We start from the raw sequence: 21,468 nt of genomic DNA, 5'->3' as shown, positions 1-21,468 counted from the left end.
TCAACTCAACTCCATTGGTCGTGCTTGAACTGTAGACCGCCGCTGGTGTGGAAAATTGTCTTTGATCCGCTGAAATTTTATAATTGACCCGAGACTTATATATTGTAGTGGTGGTGTATGCCCAATTTGGAACCGGACTTCTACCCGATACACAGTGAATAAACACAGGTAAAAGCAGCCATTGAGATTTAACGCCGGCGAACTACACTTTGTGTCTAGCTGCGACTATACCAGTCGGGATACCAGTTCCTCTTTCGTCTTCTAAAAGCCGGATATATGCTTTAATGTGCAACAACATTTAACTTACTTACATGAAGAATCAATGGATTGAGAGTAAGAAATCTCCGGCAACTTATTTATAGCTCACTGATTGAGCCTTCGACTGGCGCACATTTTTAATTTATATAGTGAACAACTTTGAAAAGCTTGGAAACTAGGCTGCTGTGTGGCGTATACTGACTCACTTTAAGGATATTTTTATCCGTTTCTTCTCTCACATTACCAAGTGATACTTTAAAGGTAAGTAGTCATGAAAAGCTTGTGAAAGCTTTTAATGCAGTGTCGGTTAAATTTTAAACTACCATGTATTTAAATACCGGCTGTATCAAATCATTGGTACCCATCAGTTTTCATTGATTTGGACACGAGGCCCTGTCATATCCAATACACACTAGTCGAAAAAAATCACACTATATATTTCAAAGTTTAGGGGCCTGAGCTTTCGATCCTAGCAGGATCTTTATCACTATATATTTAGTAGACTTGCAAATTTGAGATGGTCATGATATAACTAGACAAATATTATTCTGTAATGGTCGTATTTTTTTCAAGAAGATCCAATGGCCAACGTGACTAGAAGGCTCTTCCAAATCACCTAAACTGACAGGTAGCCATTTTGATCATCAGTTGATCATGTTGATTGGTAACATGTATAATTGCTTGATTAAGGTCACTCTTTGAGAGACTTATAGATGTCATGGCCGAAAATTAAGAGGCCAATTGGTAATTTTCAGGTTTCTTTCCCGCTATCAAGCAATATTTTCTATAGTTTCCTATATAGAAGTGAACAAAAGTATAGGTCGGAACACGTACTGCATTGTTTCCTTGTTTCGTCTGTTTTTAAATATAGGCCTACTAAGTATCCAAAAAGAGCACACGAGTATATTTTAATATACTACATTCATTGTTTTAAACAGCAGCATTAAGTGTGGGGAATGTACAAAATCGTGTCCTTTGCTTTGGGGCATGATGTTGGGTAGTGATGCAACCCATGCATCTTGAAAAGTGTGCGGGGCGACACTTAGTCCGAAGGGTAAAAAGTGGTCGAAAAATACACAAAATGGGTAATTTCTTTAGTTGTCTCTAAGGGGGGTCTCAACATGGACCCTCAATTTTCGGGCGGCCTAATTTGTAAAAGGAACCTTTTTGATTTCTATATATATAGTTGCCCATGCATGCCCGCATGCTTTTGTTCATTAAAGCGTTCTTAAAATTTCAATAACATTGATTTTAAATGTTTAAAACTGTGAGGGTTTATAAGGTCAATTTTGAAACATTTTTTTACAGAGATATTGCACGTTTTTTGAATAAACATACATGTCATATAGAGTTTATTTGATCTGTTTACGGTTGAAGTCCACTACCACGCGACAAACACGACTATAGGTTTGTAGCACGTGCATAACGGGAGGATATTTTCTTATCTAATACATTCACTAACTATATTATAGGAAGGTTAAAGTCGAAAGTACACAGCATTGAAAAACATTGCCTACAGATTAAACACTTTTCTTTGTAAACATGATACTGATCTAAACACCAAAATATAACTTGTTTAAAACCTAAATGTAAAATTACCAGACTTAGCATGCATGTTGAATTCCTAACCACAAACCGTCATGTAGGCCTACAAATCGATTCTACAAGAAAATGGTGTTTGATCTCTCTAGACGCTTTTTTTGTAGTGTAGTATCTCAAAATAGTACGTATCTTCTGAGTTGCTGATTCTGTTAAAAACAAATTCAAAAATAGGATTAAAAAAAAAATTAAATCAAGATTAATAAAAACAATTAAATTGAATTAAAAAAAAAATTCTCCTCCAACCACATACTTCACAGTCAACCAAAGTGGTTCAACCCAATGCCCAAGAGTTGGCAATTCCAATTATGTAATAAAAATTAGCACTCAAATGCAACATATTGTTGATGCGAAATCATGAATACATTTGGTGAAAATTAGAGATAAATCAAGGGGATTTTCATTGGGAAAATCATAAAGACCTAAAAGGGTTCTGAAAATTATTTTTATATAACTTTGAAAATTAATTATAAACATTTTTTAAATCATAAAGAGCATCAAAATACGCTAATGCAGATGATTATTCAACCGAAAAGATTGATTTAAATCAATGATTGTTTTTTAAGAAAAATCATGTGATTTAAATAACGATTTAAATCAAGCTACCCAACTTGTATGTATGGTGTGCATGCCTGTACGTACTGTATTGTAATTTATAGCATTGCATAACATGATCATTATGACTAAACCTATAATAGTCCTATAGTTGTAGTCATTTTCAATTATCTATTTTTATAATCATAATTTTATACAATCACCAATTAGTGTATTTAGTACATTATCAATGTATTTTGTCATCGATTATAAGGGACACAGGTGCATATAATATTTCCATTGTCTATTCTATATTATGTGATTTGTGAGCTATTATGATCTTTTATGGTTTAAAACGGGCGTCACATATTGTATGTGTCAGTATCAAAATGACCCACCAAGCATGACCAGTTTGATTAAAATCATTGATACCTGCGCCGTTTCTTATCTTCCAAAGGACAAAATTGCTTTTGAAATGATTTATAATTGTGAGACAAAAAGATAGTTTCAAGTAGGTCTAAACAGAGGTAGTCTGCAGTATACCGTCTATTATACAATAGACCCTATATAGGGCCGGTTTCTCGAAGCATGGCTAGTTCTCAGTCTTCCTAAGCCATCAGGCTTAAGCCCAATTAGCCTATACATATACCAGTGCACACAATTAATTTCACATCGTACATCACCCAGAAATATAGGCCTATATATAAATAAAATGGATTCACATGCTAGGAAGCCTGAACACTAGCCAAGCTTCGAGAAATCGGACCTAAGTGTTGAAGTGTTCAGATCTTGTTCAAAGTGAATTGAAACGGATTATTGTACTATGTAGCTCGATGAAAATGTGATGTAAACACACTTCATCCCCTCCACTGATCACACACTGTAGACAAGTTCAAGTTTATAATCAGAAATTTCAAATGATGCAAAACGAGAAAATAAGATTTAAGGACGGAGCACGCTGCCGAAAGCTTGCACGGGAGGAGGAATTATGTTGGTCTGGATAAACAAGGGATATTACCCCCTAGCTGAATGGGTCCTTAATCCTCTTAAAAGATCTTTCACAACCTTAAAAGACCTCAATGTAGACACTTGACCGCGAGTATCAAGTTCATTATTAGAGTGTCTCCCCCGAGATTTGTCTATAAAGTTTACAAACATGTTGAACACGGCATCTCGATCTCCCGTAGCCATGCGGCTGTCAATTCCCACACCTACTTCACAGGGTATGTAGACCCCTGGTTGGTGATGCGATACTTTGCTTAACCTCAATGTCGTGTGCTGTCGACTTGCAAAAGTGTTACAAAAGTTGAAAAAATGGTTAAAATTCTGAATTTTATGGTTTAATGTTTAATATTATATATCGAAAACGACGTGAAAATGCAATTAAATTAACTTGCATTTTGTTCAACAACTTTTTCTTTGTAATTGTCTGTTTTAAATAGTAGAGAAATTTTATAAAAATATGGTGAGTGTTGTTTGCAGAATCATCATCAGCACGGCCCCGTACGTGCGCTGCCTGCAGACGCCGAGTTCAAGGCGCGGACATCTCTTTCGCTCCTCTGACCTAACCGGTCACTTCATGCAAATTCATCATTTTTAACCCGTTCATAGCAAATAGCAAGGGTCCAAAAACAAGCAAAAGGAAAACTTTAAAATATTTTTGCAAGTATTTAAATCACGTTTTTTGGTGATCAAATTTGAGTTGCATAGAGCATGAGTACCAATACGCCTCGTATTAGCTCCCCGGGATTAGCTCAGAGGTTCTTGAAATAAATCTTATAAGGCCAATTACAATTGATCCTTAGTTTCCTGTTTCCCTCGCGCGTCCAAAATCAAGAATGGAAAAATATTTAATTATTTTATTTATATTTTGGATTTTCTCTTTAAAATAACTTTAAATGACTCCCATTTGCTACTTTCTGACTTTGATCATATCAACAATAATGATGAATAAACAAAGAACATAACTGTACCATTACTTATGTATAAAATCAAACATAGTTGTAAAATAATTAAATGCTTGTCCCTTGTCGAAACGGGTTGATGTAGGTTGCGACCACTTGTTTTAAAATAAAGAAAATAAAAGATAATTAATAATTAATAATTAAAAGTCGCCTCATCCCTTGTTTTCAACCATGAAACAGGAAACTAAGAATTAATTGTGAAGGGCCTAAACCGAAAATGGGCAAAAATTTATTTGAGTCGATTTTCAATAAAACTTATACTAGTACTAGTGGGTGTCTCACTGGTCACGTGGTGTGGCTAAGACGGTGCAGTGTCTCGCTCTAACCGTGAACCCAAAGTTTTTATGCGGTTTTCCACTTGGCACTTTTTGATTAAAAACTCTCAATAAGTATTATGATTGGACCTATTGGTTTAATTAAGGCAATGTGAGGTGGTTTATTAACTACACTAGGATCCACAACATTACATGTTCATCTATCAGGGCACAGTTCTTTAACCCCAATATATTTGCACATTCATTGAATGACCTTTGAAAATTTGGGTACAAAAACTCATACTATGCAACTTGAGGTCAAATTTTGCACTATGAGTATCTAATTGAGGTTATTGAACTATGCAATTGGGATGAGGCAATTGTGGTCCATAGTGCTAGCTGTTTGGCTGGTTTATAGATGTTGAATGAAATAAACCGTCTACTGACCAGCAATAATATCAAAAAAAGTGAATTTTACTGAGAATTTGTTGTGGTTATAATGCTGCTTGTGGTTATTGTGGATGGATATTCAAAAATATCGGAAGTTGGAAAACAAGAAAAGTTTAATGTACCGTATTGGACTTACATCGTCATATATAATGTATTACATAGAACTACATAATAGCAACATTTTCAGCCCTTTTCATTATTATTAACATTGAAAAATGAAACTCTTCTATTTTTTATCACTAGAATCCACAACATGCTCATCTACCAAGGCTCAGTTCTCTAACCTCAATATATTTGCACATTCATTGAATGAGCTTTGAAAATTTGGGTACAAAAACTCATACTCTGAAATTTGAGGTCACATTTTGCACTATGAACTATGCCATTGGGATGAAGCCGTTGTGGTCCATAGTGTATGTTGGTCTCCGGAAACTTTTAAAACAGTGTTAACTTTTTTGGACACTGCATGATGACTCAATCACTGAATTTTCCTTATATATCTGTTAATCTTGTGACGTGTGCAGTGTTTAAACTTTAAACACTTTTTCTAAACACTAATGTTTACACTTCAATAAACACCAAGGAATTTGATGGATTGTGTTTGAAATCAAACATACGAGTCGTGGAGTTTGACATTGCGTATATAGAAATAAACATGTCTAGAAAAATGTTCAATTTTAGTGTTTAGAAAAGTGTTTAAAAGTCTAAACACTCTTTTTACAGTGTATCATAAATATCATCGTCATTTACCATGTTTACAAGAAACACTGAATTTGTAAGTCGTGACAACTTATTAGGCTAAAAATAATATACTGCATCGATAATTGGCTACTACATGTTGGTCACAGACCTGATAATCAAAGGGTCATCATTATGTTATACACAAAATTGCAGGACAATAAAATCAACAAATTGGCTGAATATCGTTGTAACTTTACATAAAATATTACTCCGGACAATGCAATGGTCAAATGGTCAATTTGTTGATGGTCAACATGGCCAAAGTATTGATACCGTTTAATAAACCGGATGAAAAATTCGCCCATATGCCCCGATTTTAACCTTTAGTTAGGCGCCAGGCCGTAAACTATCTCGTCCTCGCGATATAATGTCCGCTATCAGCCCATTCATTAACTCTCGTTCCTGTTTATATTAATACTTTTGACATATTAATATTACGAATTAACATAAAGCACATATAATAGCTTGCTAGCATGCACGCCGCATTTACTGTCCTTCAAACTTGGCCGCAACGCACCCTTGACCGTTGGATGCACGTAAAAAGAGATATCATACGCTTATTTAAAGGGTCATCTTGACCGGCGCCTAACTCGTGACCAATAGTAACCATCAACACCAGCTAACACCACCACACAACCACCTCAAGTTGCACTTTATCACCCCTGATACATATTCATGGGTAATATCTGCTCTTTCTCACACGGCCATCGCGCCAATTAGCATCTGTGAGAAGTCAGGTTCAGGGTAATGTTTTAAAACGCCATAAACGTGTCTTACTGTTGGTCAAAACGTTTTATAATATTTAAATGTCGGCTTATACAGGTCATGAAATTTTTTTAAACATATATATAACAAAATATTCAGATTTTTGGCAAACATTTTATCAAATATTTTGCCAACACTTTACATAACATTATGTTAAAATGTTTTGCAGCAAGTTTTCTAATAAAACCTTTCACAGTCGTGCTTTATTTGGGATATTTGAATGTGTTTTTCGTCACGTCAGTGAAACAATGAACGATGTTGATTTCAAGTCAAGTATATGGCTAATTGACATCTTTATCATTTGCAATAAATATATTATGTCACGAGCTATACTAACCTATAAATATTTTAATTGGTGAATGTGTTTTGAGATACATAATAATGATGATAATATAGAAGCTATTGCTAAAACTATTTAACATTTACCTAAATATATTTTGTGGAGGTTGGTCACAACTCTTTATTCTTCAATAAATTCGCCACATGGAATTTGTTCAGCTCTGAGAAGCGCTTTTCGCTGTACAGTAGAAGTAGTGATGTAACCGGATTAATTACCACAGCGATATGCATATGTGCAAATTTTTTGCATAGGCCTAGGCCTATATTGCCCTGCACTAGACGTACGTTGTAAGCTTGTAACGCTGCATCGCAACATTGATTATCAAAGAATAGGCATAATGCATCGTAATCCTATTGAAATTTCACATTATGCAGAGTCATGTACGTTTCACTCGCACCTGTACGATTAGTGTCTTCGAAAAGAGCGGTATTGTATTGAATCTATGATTGCGCACATACACATACTATACAGGGCAGGAGATGAGTGCAGCCTACTTATAGTGCAGGGCAATACATTAAAAAAATCACCCATCGCTATGGTAATTAATCCTGTAACATCACTACTTCTACTGCAAAAAGCTCCCTGTGATGTATTCTATAATGGTCAGTTTGGTAGAGAATGGTATAGCAAATTGCAAAACCTTTATTGTCAATTTGCGATCAGAATTGCCAGCAATCTGTGTTTTAAAACACAATGGTATACTCACCTCACGATGTACGTATTTTGCTGCCGTTTGTCAGTTTTTGGTAAAGAAATATAGTTGTCACGGGAGACCCAATGGTCATTTGAGATACACTAACTGTAGCGTTCATTTCGTTGTATGCATTTTGATGACGCTGGTCAGTTTGTTGACCAAATCTAAGGTGACACTTTCAATCACTTGACCTACATTCTTAAGTGTACCTAGTTCTGCAATTTTAGACAAAATCCCAAGCTCCCTAACTTGCTTGTCTGCGAGAAAAGTTACCAAGCTTGGGTTTTAAAGTAGGTCTCCTAGAGAAGTTCGTGAGGAGCTTTGGAGATGTTGATTTAACGACTTCCGTGAGGAGTATTGCGTTGACTTTAAAGGGGGTCACCAAGGTGTGCAGGATTATCGGATGCATGGTGGTGGTGGTAAGGGAGCGATCGTTATTTATGGCAGGGGGGAATGGGTACATTTAGGGGGGAACACGAAATTTTTTTGTGATCTTGAGGGGGGAACCTGAAATTTTTAGTTGAACCAGGAGGGGGGATTGTTAAATTTTAAATGGAGAAAATTGGGAAAACAAGGGGGATATTTTTGCCAAAACACCCATTCCCCCCCCTGCCGTAAATAACGATCGGTCCCTAAGGATGCGATGACAATGTCGAAGAAGATGAAGGGTAGAGGACGATGAAGGGGATGAAGGCAGAGGGACAAAGAATGACACCAATAATGATAACAACTGATATTTATAGATGTAAATTACATCTTTAAAATACCAACGATGCTGCTGCTGCTGATGATGATAATGATGATATGATGAAGATAATAACGAAGACGATGATGATGATGATGATGTTGAAGTCGACGGCGATGGTGATGAAGATGATGATGATGATGATGATGATGATGATGATGATGATGATGATGATGATGATGATGATGATGATGAAAACGTTGATACAGCACAATTCTAATGTAAATTTTCCAGTTTCGGGTTAATTGAAGAAGAAGAGGACGATGACGATGACGATGACGACGACGATACAGAAGAGGCAGAAAAGGAGAGAGAGAGCGTTAATTGTTTTCCCCTGTAGAGGAAGTGGAGGAGCGGAGGAGGAGAGGGAGGAGGAGTAGGAGGAGGAGCAGGAGGACTATTACCATTATCACGCCCGGAATAAGGCGTTTCAAGCAATTATTCTAATACAGGCTTTCCATTTTACCATGTTCACGGTTCGCCATTGAATTTAGGGTCAAAACAGAACAAACAATGACCAATGGCATCTGCTGCTGTTGGTGGTCCAGTGGTGGTGGTAGGGGGTGATATTATTGATAGTAATGGTGATGGTATAAATTGCGATGTCAGTAAAAGGTGGGGAGGGCAGACACCATGATAGTCAATAAATCACTTTTGCCTGCTATCTACTGAAGATAACACATATACCCAAGGAGCGAGGCAAGTGATGCGGACAAGTCGTAAAGAGGAGGAGAAGAGGAGATTAAGAGATGGTAGCAAATGATGGATGAAATGTCAAGAGTGACTCGTATGAATCTAGCAATATGCAGTAATTGCTTTAGGTCATCACGGGAACTCGGTGACAAATAAGGAACGTTGAACAAACAAGGGATACGGGGGAATTATAGGAAGATGAGAAACTGGCCACAGAATGAAATCGTTTAGATGTCTGATTGACCATAAGCTATTGGACTATTCCATATAAAATCCTTACTACCCCTGTGGAAGAGAAATATCTTAATAAACAAGAGGTGTATGAATTTCAAATGGAATTAACAATATATTAGGCAGCTCCATGAGAATTTCACACACCCTCTGAGAAAGATTCAAACTGAATCTTCCAAAATTTCAAATGGAGATGCTAATGTGTTCATTCCATTTGAAATTCGTACTCCCCCTGTGGATGATATTTCCAAAATCTTCCACAGGGGGAGAGCGGACTTCAAATGGAATGAACATTTGGCAGCTCCATTAGAATTTCACACACCCTCTGAGAAAGATTCAACCTAAATCTTCCATGAGGGAGGGTGAGTTTCAAATTGAGCTGCTAATGTGTTCATTCATTTGAAATTCTTACACCCCCTGTGGATGATATTCCCAAAATCTTCCACAAGGGCAGTGCGGATTTTAAATGGAATAGCCTTATTACCAGCGTCCTCAGATCGTCCTCTCGCTCACTTTCTCCTCACCTGATGACGTATTTTGTTCTCTTGTGAGAATTGTCCTCTTCTATCCATTTACGTGTAGAATTTACTCTTTACCACTTTCCTATGCCTTGTGGGAATCATTGGTCAGTATATAACCCGGACTCTACTTGACCCTCTTTTTGACTATTACCTCGTAATTTGACCCGTTCGTTCCTTATCCTCTTCATCCCCGGGGTTTTCCTTCAGGATCACTCGCGCTAAGTGACCCTGTTCACTCGACACACTAATGAGGTGCCATCGCCAAATAAAAGTGGGCCACATCGAAAGGATTCTGTGCATCATCATCTTCCAATACACAGTTCTTTAACTTGTATATCCAAGTACACTCATAATATGACATGTCAATGAAGTAGGTACTAAAACTCATACTCCATAACTCGAGGTCAAATGTTGTGCTATGATTTTTAAATAGGTGTTAATGAGCTATGCCACTGGGAATGAGGCGATTATGTTCCATCAACAATGATCAAAATTAGAACGTCGTTCCAAAAAGATTAACCTTTTAAGAACTGCATGCTGATTGCTGAATAGGTATGTTTGTATACACTTCATTGCATTTTATGTAGAAAATATGGTCTTGAATGCCCGGGCTTGAATGTGACGAATCTCCTCAATTCAACATTGTACAAATGTGCTGATTATAGATTCAATCTTCGCATATAGAGGCTTAAATGACCCCGTTCACCGAGGAATGGACCTCTAGGTTTCCATTTTCTCTCGTGCTCACACATTAGAATTTTAGTCAACTTAAAACACCTTTTATATACAAAGAACCACGGCAAATCAAGCTCAATATCCCTCGCACAAAACACGAGTCGTATACTACACTACATAGCGTAACTCTTGCTCTGAATTTCCCTGTAAATAAAAAATATTAACCAGGTCTACAACTGTATATAAATCTCCGCCCAGGGCTTCTGAGTGACCTGGTTCTTGTGTGTGTTGTTCTACGCTTCTAATAAATTCAGCACCAGGCACACCAGTTTGATTACAACGGCTGATGGTAATACAGTTTCTCTTGTATCTTAAGGGGTTTTACCCCTTAATGATGTCAATTTATTCAAGGTCCGCTCCTTAATAAACACGAGACAATCTGTCACAATTTTGAGGCCACAAAAGCATTTTTAAAGAAAGAAAAAGTAATAAAATTCCATTTTGGTTACATTGAGTGACCATTGCCTTTAAGTGTGCGGATATTTGAATAGTATGACATTTCACCAATGTGACCTTGTTAACGTTCATTATTTTTCCCATTTATTCGACTGCGGAGCGGGCGACTACAAAGTTTCACCAAGTACCACGATCCATAGCTAGTGATGCAATAGCATGTGTTTGTAAAACACGTTGGTTGTCCCCAACAGCTTCTGTATAGAAGTCAGATAGCTTGTCAATTGTCTCCCTGGTCTCCTTTTTGCCATGTGATGGAACATAAAAAGCATACCTTCTATAGGGCTTATCCACTGGCATTCTCAGGACAGTGTGCGAGGAAGAGAAGTTGACACCACCTTAGTACTAAGATGATAAAAGGCTGGATGTCAGTCATAGATCCAGGCGTTGCTCACACAGTGAAGGCGCTTGATGTTGGGCAATAATCCTCTCTAGGATCCAAAACATTCTCATCTATTAGTGCACAGTTCTTTAACCCCAATACATTTGTACATTCGTTGAATGACCTTTGAAACTTTGGGTACAAAAACTCATACTCTGCAACTTGAGGTCAAATTTTGCACTATGGTTGTTTAATTGAGGTAATTGGACTATGTCATTGGGATGAGGCCATTGTGGTCCATAGTGCCTGTGGCATGATGCCATCTTATTTCCCATGTCACTTAGGATTCATAGCCATTTATGATAAAAGTATCGTTACATAGGTGGTGTTAAAAAGCCTAATTTTAGTTGTAATGGAGATTGACATGCTTTTCCAAAAGTGCTCTAACTTCCAAAAAAGCTTTTCACTTTGATAGACATGTTACAAGAGACAATCATTGATTCCAGATATTTGAAGTTAGATACATGCTTGATAGGCCAACGACACACTTGAAGTGGTGTATGATGCTGGTATGTGGCTGGGAGTTTCAGTTCATTGTCACTTTTGACGCTGACTCCAAAAAGTGGTCCAAGCAGCAAGTGATTTTTATGGATAGACATGTTAGATCGCTTGTACAAGAGTCAATCATCGATTCCAGATATTTGAAGTTGGATACATGTTTGATAGGCTATCGATGGTGTCTGCTGGTATGTGGTTGGGGGTTTCGGTTGATTGTCAGTTTTGGCGCTGATGATGAGACTTAAAATGTTCTGCTGTGCCTGCTGTTCTGGACAGTTGTACATTCTCTTGAAATGGAAGACTACTTTCAAGCAATGTCGTCAGCAAATTGCAGATCACGCATAATCTTGGCTGAATATCGACTGACGAAGGTGTGTTACTGCACCAGAGTCAGTAGCCTCAATTGTATTCAGGTAGTCTATGAGTACGATAAACAAGAATGTGACCAGAACATCCCCTTGCAGTACCCCTATCATGCCTATGGATACCTGAAATGGTTCTGAGATGCTGCCATCCACCATAACAGCATTCTTGGAGTAAAGTATACACCTATCAATCATACTAGCATTGAACAAGTGCTCTGGAATACCGTAGTCATGGTAGTGGCGAAGACCTGATGGCATTCCTGTTGATTGAATCAAACGCTTTCCTAAAGTCATTAATATAGTGGTGAGTGGAAGGTGATAGCTCTCAATAGGCTTCAATCTGTTGATTTGTTGCTGTGATTGGCAGAATCTGACCTGGTCCTTCCTTATACTTGGATCTATAAGGTCTCTAGTTGTCAACAACAATATCTTGTTGTATACTTTTGCAGCAATGGACTTCAGGGTATTCCCTCTATGGTTAGTTATGTGGCAACATATCACCTTTCTTTATGGAACAATAGCATTTGTGATTTACTGTTCAGGAGGACTATGTGTTGTGAATACTTCCACCACAGAATTTGTATATGATTTTGGCCACAACTTCGCCGCCACCTTGGAGTTCCTCCGAGGTGGTAAACGCATAGTCCAGCTTTATTGTTCTTCACGCTCTGGATGGCGTTGGTATCTCTCACTAGGATGGGCTGCTCATCGCAAATATGTATGTCCTGAATAGCAGGTGATGGAAGATAGCGATCCATTGTCCTTGGGGAGTGGAAAAGTACTCTCTCCACTGCATACTGAGCTGTTCCTTGACACTGGTCGGGGCTGATCCATCACACTTCTTCACCTTTGGAGTAGCTTCTGTTCTTACCAGAGATGCATGTTATGGATGAGTATCTAGGTGGTGTTATAGTCGCCCCTTTTATCAGCTTCGCGTAGATCACCCTACCCCAGTCTGCGCTTGTAGCGAAGCAAATTCGTCAGATCTGTGAGAATCATTCCGGCTCTTGATGTTGAGCCTTCTCCATGTTCGACTGCTGGGTTCTTACAAGCAGGTGCCTCTTCTTGGCTGCATTTCTGCCCTCTCTCAGCTTCAGAGTCTTTGTCTGACACCCAGCTCTACTGCTCTAGCATTCCACGGGAGTTTCACTTCCCGACCACCATCTCTGCCATATATTCGACAGCCTTCTCAAACAGATCATTATAACCTGGAAAAATCTATTTATGCGCATGATATGGAACATGATTGGAAAGATACCTGGGATGTGAGGGAGACAGATGAAAGAAGATCGGAATGGGTACTTGTGCAATATATATCTAGAAAAAAACAGGCAAATACCAGGACAATGTCCACGCACATTAGGGCCTACCCATATTTTTGGTATTGCGCTATATATTAAGCGCCGTTGTTATGTTATGTTATGTTATGTTATGTTAATGTACCCATCCACACATACCCACATCACCTTCAACCCACACACTCACGCATAAATGCCTCAGTATCTAATGGGCTATTCCAGAAAATAAACTGCACACCCCCTATAGAGGAGTAACTGTTCTGGATTTTCCGAGTTTGCATTCTGAAAACGACTGGAATTCCAGTTGCCAATGTTACGTGAAAAAGCTTGAAAATGCAATTAAATGAATGAAAAATCACGGAAATGTCCAAAATGAGCTCTCAAATTGAGGATTTTTTGATTTTGAACTATTTTTCTGCTGGATTTTCTCACCTTTGGGCTCTTTACAAGTCTGGGTTTCCAACAATCACGACTGGATAAAAAGTCTGGAAATCCGAACTCCTCAATTAGGTGTGCATCTATTTTCTGGAATAGCCCAATACCGTACATGCACTGGTCAGTCGCACTGGTCAGTCGCACTGGTCAGTCGCACTGGTCAGTCGCATTGGTCAATCGTAGAAAAACATCATAAGAGTTCAGTGTTTTTCGTACACGAGTATAAGACCATTATCACACAGTGCATGCAACGTATTAAATTATCCGATCGACCTTTGTATTTAAAAATATTGATATACATTATATATTCACTGTAACGACACGCAACTTGACAGCCAAACACCCAATCTGAGCAAACACCCCTAACAACCGTACCCCAACTACACAACCACCCCCACCCGGGCCACACACCCACCATGATATACACGATGTACAATCCACAAACATTTGAAGATTATGAAGACATGTCAATAATCTAAACATTCAAATTTGTGTTTTGTTTTTCGAGCCTATAATTTGCAGCAGCATAAAATGAAAAGTGGAAATATTAATAGCAATCTTCTAAAGTGCAATAAACTCAGCCTACATGTGGCTGCCACTCATTATCACGATGATCATCATGTTCATTGCCACGATTTGTATCATAATATCATGATGGTTCCTTGTGTTTTCATCGCTTATAAACTACCAATTTAGAAATAGTGAGACCAAAGTCATAGTAAACCAGCGTACATCAGGATTCGTATGTAGGACGGGGCATCCGATATTAACTCGCAAATAGCAGATGGTTCGTCGTTAAATTTTCAATTATTTTGTAAAAATAAAATGAACGGCAAAATCAAGTTCAATACAGAGTAAGCACAAACAACGCAAGTGGTTCTTGAATATGTTCTGATAGTAAACATGAATATAGCAGGCTTTGCGTACTAAATATAACCGATACACTTAGACATGACGTGTTCATCCTTGTAGTACATCTTTATGCTAATTCTGAAGTAACAATGACCCGACAATGTACTTTATTTATTAATATCTTTGCATGCTTTGAAACAAAAATATGAACGCATGGATATGAATGACCCTAACTAAACCTTGTGATAAACTGTACGCGTTAATTATGAATTGAATAATTATTATTTATAGACAAAGACTGCATGCCATGCCGACGCAATGATGCACATACAATCACACTGACAATTCCATCACACTACTATTCTTAGCCATTCCAAGGCCAGGTTGTAACCGAAAAAACACCTTTTGATCAGGAGTTGATCCCGAGTTCGATTCTTGGGCGGTTACTTGAAATTTGTTCTTAATGGGTGCAATTTGTTCTGACCATAATTGTTGCAATAATAGATAGATAAGAAAGAAAGGAATGAGAGAAATAAAGAAATAAAGAAAGAAAGAAAGAAAAAAAAAAAAAAAAAAAGAACCTTTACTGTTATGTAATTTTGAAAGTATTTATTTTTTAAAGAAAAGTCATGCATTACATATTACATAAATACAAAAGTGTTTATTTATTTATTTATTTATTTATTTATTTATTTATTTATTTATTTATCTGTTTATTGATATATTTATTTATTTAGTGGTACTCAAGTATCGAGACAAGACTCAACCAAATAGTGAAAATACAGTACAAAAGGGTTCGTCGAGTATGGTTAACTTCAATCGTAGGTTAAATGTACAACATCAAACTACCGCTATTTCACTGCCATAAGATTATTACGTATTGAAGATAACAGGTGATAATCCTCCTGCGGTGAAACCATTATAGTGTTATGTTGTAAGTTGGACCTTTGATTGAAGTAAACCATATTCGCATTGTACTGCTGTACTGTAAAGCAATGCAATACACGCATGGGATGCGTATATTTACACGCATGGTATGCGTATATTTTGCCATCCCTTTTGACATATGCCCATGTGGTTGCCGAATTAAATAAGGAAGCAAATGGGCTATTCCGTTTGAAATCCATACACCCCCTATGGAAGACATGACCTTAATCTCCCACACAGGGAGTGTGAATTTCAAATGGGGTTATCTCTTATCTGAATGGGTGACTCCATTTGAAATCTACACCCCCTGCGTGGCCGGGCTGTGTGGAAGATTCATGTCTTCCGCAGGGGGTGTATGGATTTCAACTGGAATAGCTCAATATTGCACTTCATCGGATCCAAAATAAGACTGAGAAAACAAAGAAAGAAAGAAAACACGAGTTTGTGGCATCCCAAGTTCCCAACATGTAGATTCTAAACGATTCTGATCTAGCTGTGAATAAACTTTGTTTTACCTATACATGTACATGAGTATACCAGTACAAACACAGCTTCCGAAATGATTTATAAATTACCAAAATATCTTGTTGTGTCTTGAGACAAATTTATTTTCACCTGGTTGTCAGGTCGGGTCAGAGACACGCGTGCGTACACCATGCCAACCCTGTGGCTTTCATACCAAGTTCACACTTGTTTGTACTATAACGTCAGACAGGGGGCAATTATACAGTTCAGTTTGGGTTCATCCTGCGGTTACCATATAGTCAAATCCACAATTTACTAGGCATTAACCTACTCAATACGACTATACGAGTCTTATAGAGACAACTTTTAATTTATATTTTCGGAAATGTCAAACATCTAAACGTTCTTGACTCTGGATGTGCGCTGAATTTTTAAAAAAAATGCTTACAAAAAGGGGCAAACAAATCTACTATTGTTTCTGCGGAATGGGAATAAATGAAACATTAAACAAATTCATATAGCAATAAGGCAAACTTACTCATTTTGAGTTTTAAAGTAAAAGTATTGTATTATGTAGTTTTATGAATTATGGTCAAAATTTGACAAGCTGTTGGTACAGCAGCTCGCGATTGGTAAAGTTACTTCAGCCACAGATAATATGATGTTCCAATATCAGGGCTAATAGCTGTGCTTCAGCTCAGATCCCGATGCTTCCAGTTCCAGATACTACATCGTGATCAATCTCATTTCGTTACATGTTTGTACATTACATGTACATCCTGTAGAAATTTTTACAACATGTGTAAAGTGTTAACACTGCCTGTGGCGTTCACAATTTTGAAGATCGAGACTCATTGTTCGAGTAGGGGCATAGGGCTTAGGTTGAAGATTGTTGAACACAGAAAATGAAAACACTCTATAGACCTCAAATGAATGAATACAAGGACCAGCAGGTAAACTTGGTATGCTGGTAGGTGAACTTGGGTACATACCACTACAAAATGGAGTTGACTTCTAAAAGAGAGAGGACAAGAACGAACTTGAAAAATGAAAACACTGACATTGGTGAATATAATGCAGGCGATCTCAAAATCAGTATTTGGCTACCACAATGGTGTCGACTGCAGACGACAAGTTTCAAATTATGTTTAAAAATTTCAGTCCTTAAAAAATGTCAAAATTGTACATTGCCATGTCCATATTTGGAATCAGAATGAAAAATGCATTAAAATGAGTACAAACAAGTTTAGTATTGGTTCAGTGGTTCTTGAGATAGCTCTTGATATTTTGAGAAAATAATATCTCAAAACTTGGACTTATTATGTTGAAGCCGTATGGCTATCGCGCATAACAAGGCCGTTTACATTATATTCACAGTTCGTTTCGCACAATTGAAGTAGGAAATTATAACTAAGGACATCAATTATAATTATCAAATTATACCATTATTACTAGATCATATTGGAAATAAAAAGTCACTGAACCCCTTTTTTTAATTGTTTGGAAAAACATCTTAATTTAGATGCAAGCAAGAATAGGAAAATGCCATGTTTTATATTGTGTTGAGTGTATTTTATCTTGCTGATGTATTGTAAGGCCAGCATTTTTCTGCTCTTTGCTGGTTGTTTATACCGTGAATAAGTAAAAATATAATAAAATAAAGAAATGGTTAGCGAAAATTGTGAAAACCTAATATATTTTATCGTCTGAACATTTCTATAGCTATATAATAGAGAAAATATATCGGGTATGAACCACGATGCAAGGAAGCAATCACTCCATTCATTCATGGTAACAACTTCAATTATGATTGAAAAAAATCTTTCCTTTTCACAATTAATCATAATTATTGCGTGGCTAGAAGGTGACTGACCTGTCCTAGGTTGCATGGTAAATGATAGATGACGTCATTTAGTTTGCATGCCATTTTCACTACAACAAAAATCACCGAATTGAATGATTTGTACCCAAATTTCAAAGTCTAATCACTGAACCAAATAAAGTCATATTTGTACCAATTTGACTACAATTTTTTATGAAGATGTCAAATTCAATCATAAAATGATAGAAAGTGAGAGTAATTTGTTGGCAATTTTGCACATTTTTTAGCGTGTTGTTTGCATAGAAGTGAGTGGGTTATAGCCGCGGTCAATCACTCCCGTTGAACCGTATTCACCTGTCCAAATCACACGTATGAACAACCACCTGGAATTGTTACACAAAATTCAATTTTTAATATTCTTGAATTAATGAATTGATCATAAATATAGAATCACGTTTATATAATCAAATATTAATTGCTAGTTTAATTAAACAATTAAAGTATTCGCAAATAAAAATTTAGACCATGCTAAAAGAAAATTCTTGAGTAAATCTCTGAAATGTATTAAAATATTCAAGACCGTTACACCTTTTATTACTGCTTAAAGGCGTTCAACAATTTGCCATAAAATGTGTATTATATCACAAATTTCAAAAAATCAAAATTACACATTTACCAGCGATATGCATATTAAAATATTTAGTAGCCTACTGTTTTTAGGCGTTTCATACAAATTATATGGAAGTTTAATGTAAGCGTTTCATACATATCATAAATTCTGTATCATTCGTGGGAATCATCCCTCATTATATTTAAGTTTCACTTCTCCAAAATTTTAATTAATGTAACTTATTGGACACATAATTGATTCTTTTAAACGTAAATTATGATCAGTAAAGCCAATCATTGCCAATACATGCTACACTCGTAAACATGTTTTGTTGTTGTTAGATTAACAATGAAAAGTAGCAGCTAGTAGCTGCCAGCAAAGTTTCATTTGAATGTGGCCAACAACATGGCCAATTTATTATAACCGTCCAACAATAACACAGAAGTTTCAGATGTCTGGGATATTATGTTCTAGAAACACTGACCAGTGTCGATATACAAAATTTAGTTATCGCCAACACACGGTGATCCTGGAGTGCTTAGAACCCGACCGTAAACCCTGCCCAGCTAGCCCTACTACTACTTTTTGACTGTGGTGGTCCAACTTGAACCATGCTATATCATAAAACCTGGCTATATCCAGAGAATTGCTAAACCCAGACTGCTAATCGGGTGGAGCGGTTAGTGGGTTTTCGCGGTTCTTGGATAGTAGGGAGGCTGTAGGGCTATGCCCAGCAACAAAGTTATACTAGCTCCTGGAGCAGTCTGCATTGACAACAACTCAATTAATCACATCGATATTTGTCAGTGTTTCTAGAGCATACAGACCACTATCCTCGCAAGTCTTCCAAACGGAATATCTAGCATGATATTTCAATATGTTAGGCTAATTGGTTATAACTAACTATACATTTGCATATTTACGACTAATATAATGACAATCATGCACCCCGGGCATCACTACAGAGGCATCAACCAATCCGCAGATATTATGTACCAAAAATAATTGATACCAATAATTTAGGCAATTTTTGTATAGCAAATGATTAATTATAATGCTCTCCAAAACTTATCACAAGCAAAAGGCAAATTGCTTAGGTCGCAGGAAGGTATCGAAACTAAAAGACACGGCAAGCAGTCAGAAATTATCATATACGCACACTCTATTGGACACATCACGTCTGTGGTTGATAAATTAAATAATTTCAACTAAAATTGTGACTTTTACACATAATATTTGTCAAATTTTAGACATAATTGTAAGGAAAATATATTTAAAAGATTTAAAAATCGACATTTACGAATTCCCGCTCATAAAGCGCCCATACTTGTAAATCAACATCTAGAAACACTTTACCAGCTAACGCAATTTCCAGTATAATGTAGGGGCAAAGTTCATAACGCGCAATCAGTCAGTGAATCTAGCAACCTATTCATTGTAGTAGCGTTAGCGAGTCAGGCACCTATTGTATTATTAGTAGTGTCGAGTCGAGTCAGTTCACACACTCTCTGGCAGGAGCCTGCTTGCTCCAAGCATAAAAGCTATTTGCTGTTTTACTGGGGTTACAAATTCGATATACGACTGTGCTATAGGAATGTCATACCTCGACCAGATTTAATTTGCTGCTGCATTTGAAAGTTGCCAAAATATTTGCCAGTTTGGAATTGCAGAACTATATGAAGATGAACGAAACTACATACAACGGGTGAATATTAATTTGCTTAATGTTGATATTGTTTTTTAATAACATGTTTGAAACTTTGATATCATTTATGTCAGTGAATGTCCCATATTATTTTGACTGTTATTAAGTTAAGCAATACACTTGATTGTTGATTCAATTGTGTGAATTCTGCAGTCTTTTTGATTTAAATGCATGGCAATACATTGGTGGGGACGCGACGGCCTTTGTATTAAAGTTTGTGATTGGATATACAAATACACACACAGGGTACTGTGAATTAGTATAAAGGATATGTTAACACATTGTAAATATATTGCTAGGTATTTATGTAGTTACTTTTAAAGTATATGATTATTTATATTTAAATTTGAATTTGAATATTTTTGGTGGTACGAACCGAAATGTTGGTGTATCCTTAAGAGAATATCAAACAAATCCCAACTCTAACCCTAACCCTTACCCCAACCCTAACCCTAATTCCTAACCCTAACCCTAACTCTAATCCTATTAGTATTTCGTGCTCTCTTACACTAAGGATAAACCGAAATTTTTATATCAAATTCAGTTTTTCGCAATAAGTTGAGTTAGTTAATAAACGTGTTAAAGATCAGGATCTGGAGCATGTAATTGAAAGGTACCAACTTAATACAGCAAAACCATTTAAACTTATCACATCTGCCGTGAATATCATACTAACATTTTGTGAATTGCGCCAATAAACCATTAAAATACAAATTAGCAAGAAAAGTGACAATTTTACATGCAAATTATTAATATCACAAATGCAGCTGTGAAAATGATACATTTTGGTTTTACCGCGGGTGTTTTATTCAGTGCTGTAAATATGTGGATGTAAAACCTGTATGGTATATTACTATCATGACTATTTGGTCTACCTATTTCATATTTATCAGTGTTTATTGAAATTGCTACCAATACTACTGAAAGCATTACTACAATTAAATACGTATCCACTAAATACGAACAGATATGTCATTACATTAAGCAAGATCTAAATACTAGTACTCTTATTGCCTTTTAATAGCGAGAGACACAATCTTTAAAATGCTTTTAAACTGCATTAATGATTATTTGGATACAGTCATGTGTAATCGCGTTATTTGGTGGTGGCTTTGTCCATAAGATGTTATAA

General features: G+C 36.7%; 1 protein-coding gene across 2 annotated transcripts in view; it reads left to right on the top strand.

The window, feature by feature from the left end:
* The first annotated feature begins 245 nt into the window (after positions 1-245).
* The window catches only part of LOC140157411 (retinoic acid receptor RXR-gamma-like), a 70,030-nt gene continuing 48,807 nt past the window's right edge, over positions 246-21,468 (top strand). The window contains exon 1 of one of the 2 annotated variants that reach the window (XM_072180596.1): positions 246-519. Coding sequence is in view for 1 of the 2 variants with exons in the window: in XM_072180595.1 (XP_072036696.1) it covers positions 20,308-20,336 (29 nt within the window). In the remaining variant the exon portion in view is untranslated. Of the gene's footprint in view, positions 520-20,082; positions 20,337-21,468 lie in introns of those variants that run through there. The other variant, XM_072180595.1, reaches the window with a different exon arrangement.

The sequence above is a fragment of the Amphiura filiformis genome, chromosome 7 (genome assembly GCF_039555335.1).
Source record: "Amphiura filiformis chromosome 7, Afil_fr2py, whole genome shotgun sequence".
In the NCBI taxonomy this organism is placed as follows: Eukaryota; Metazoa; Echinodermata; class Ophiuroidea; order Amphilepidida; family Amphiuridae; genus Amphiura; species Amphiura filiformis.
The sequence above is the reverse complement of the archived record's forward strand: the minus strand, read 5'-3'. Positions and strand labels throughout refer to the sequence as shown.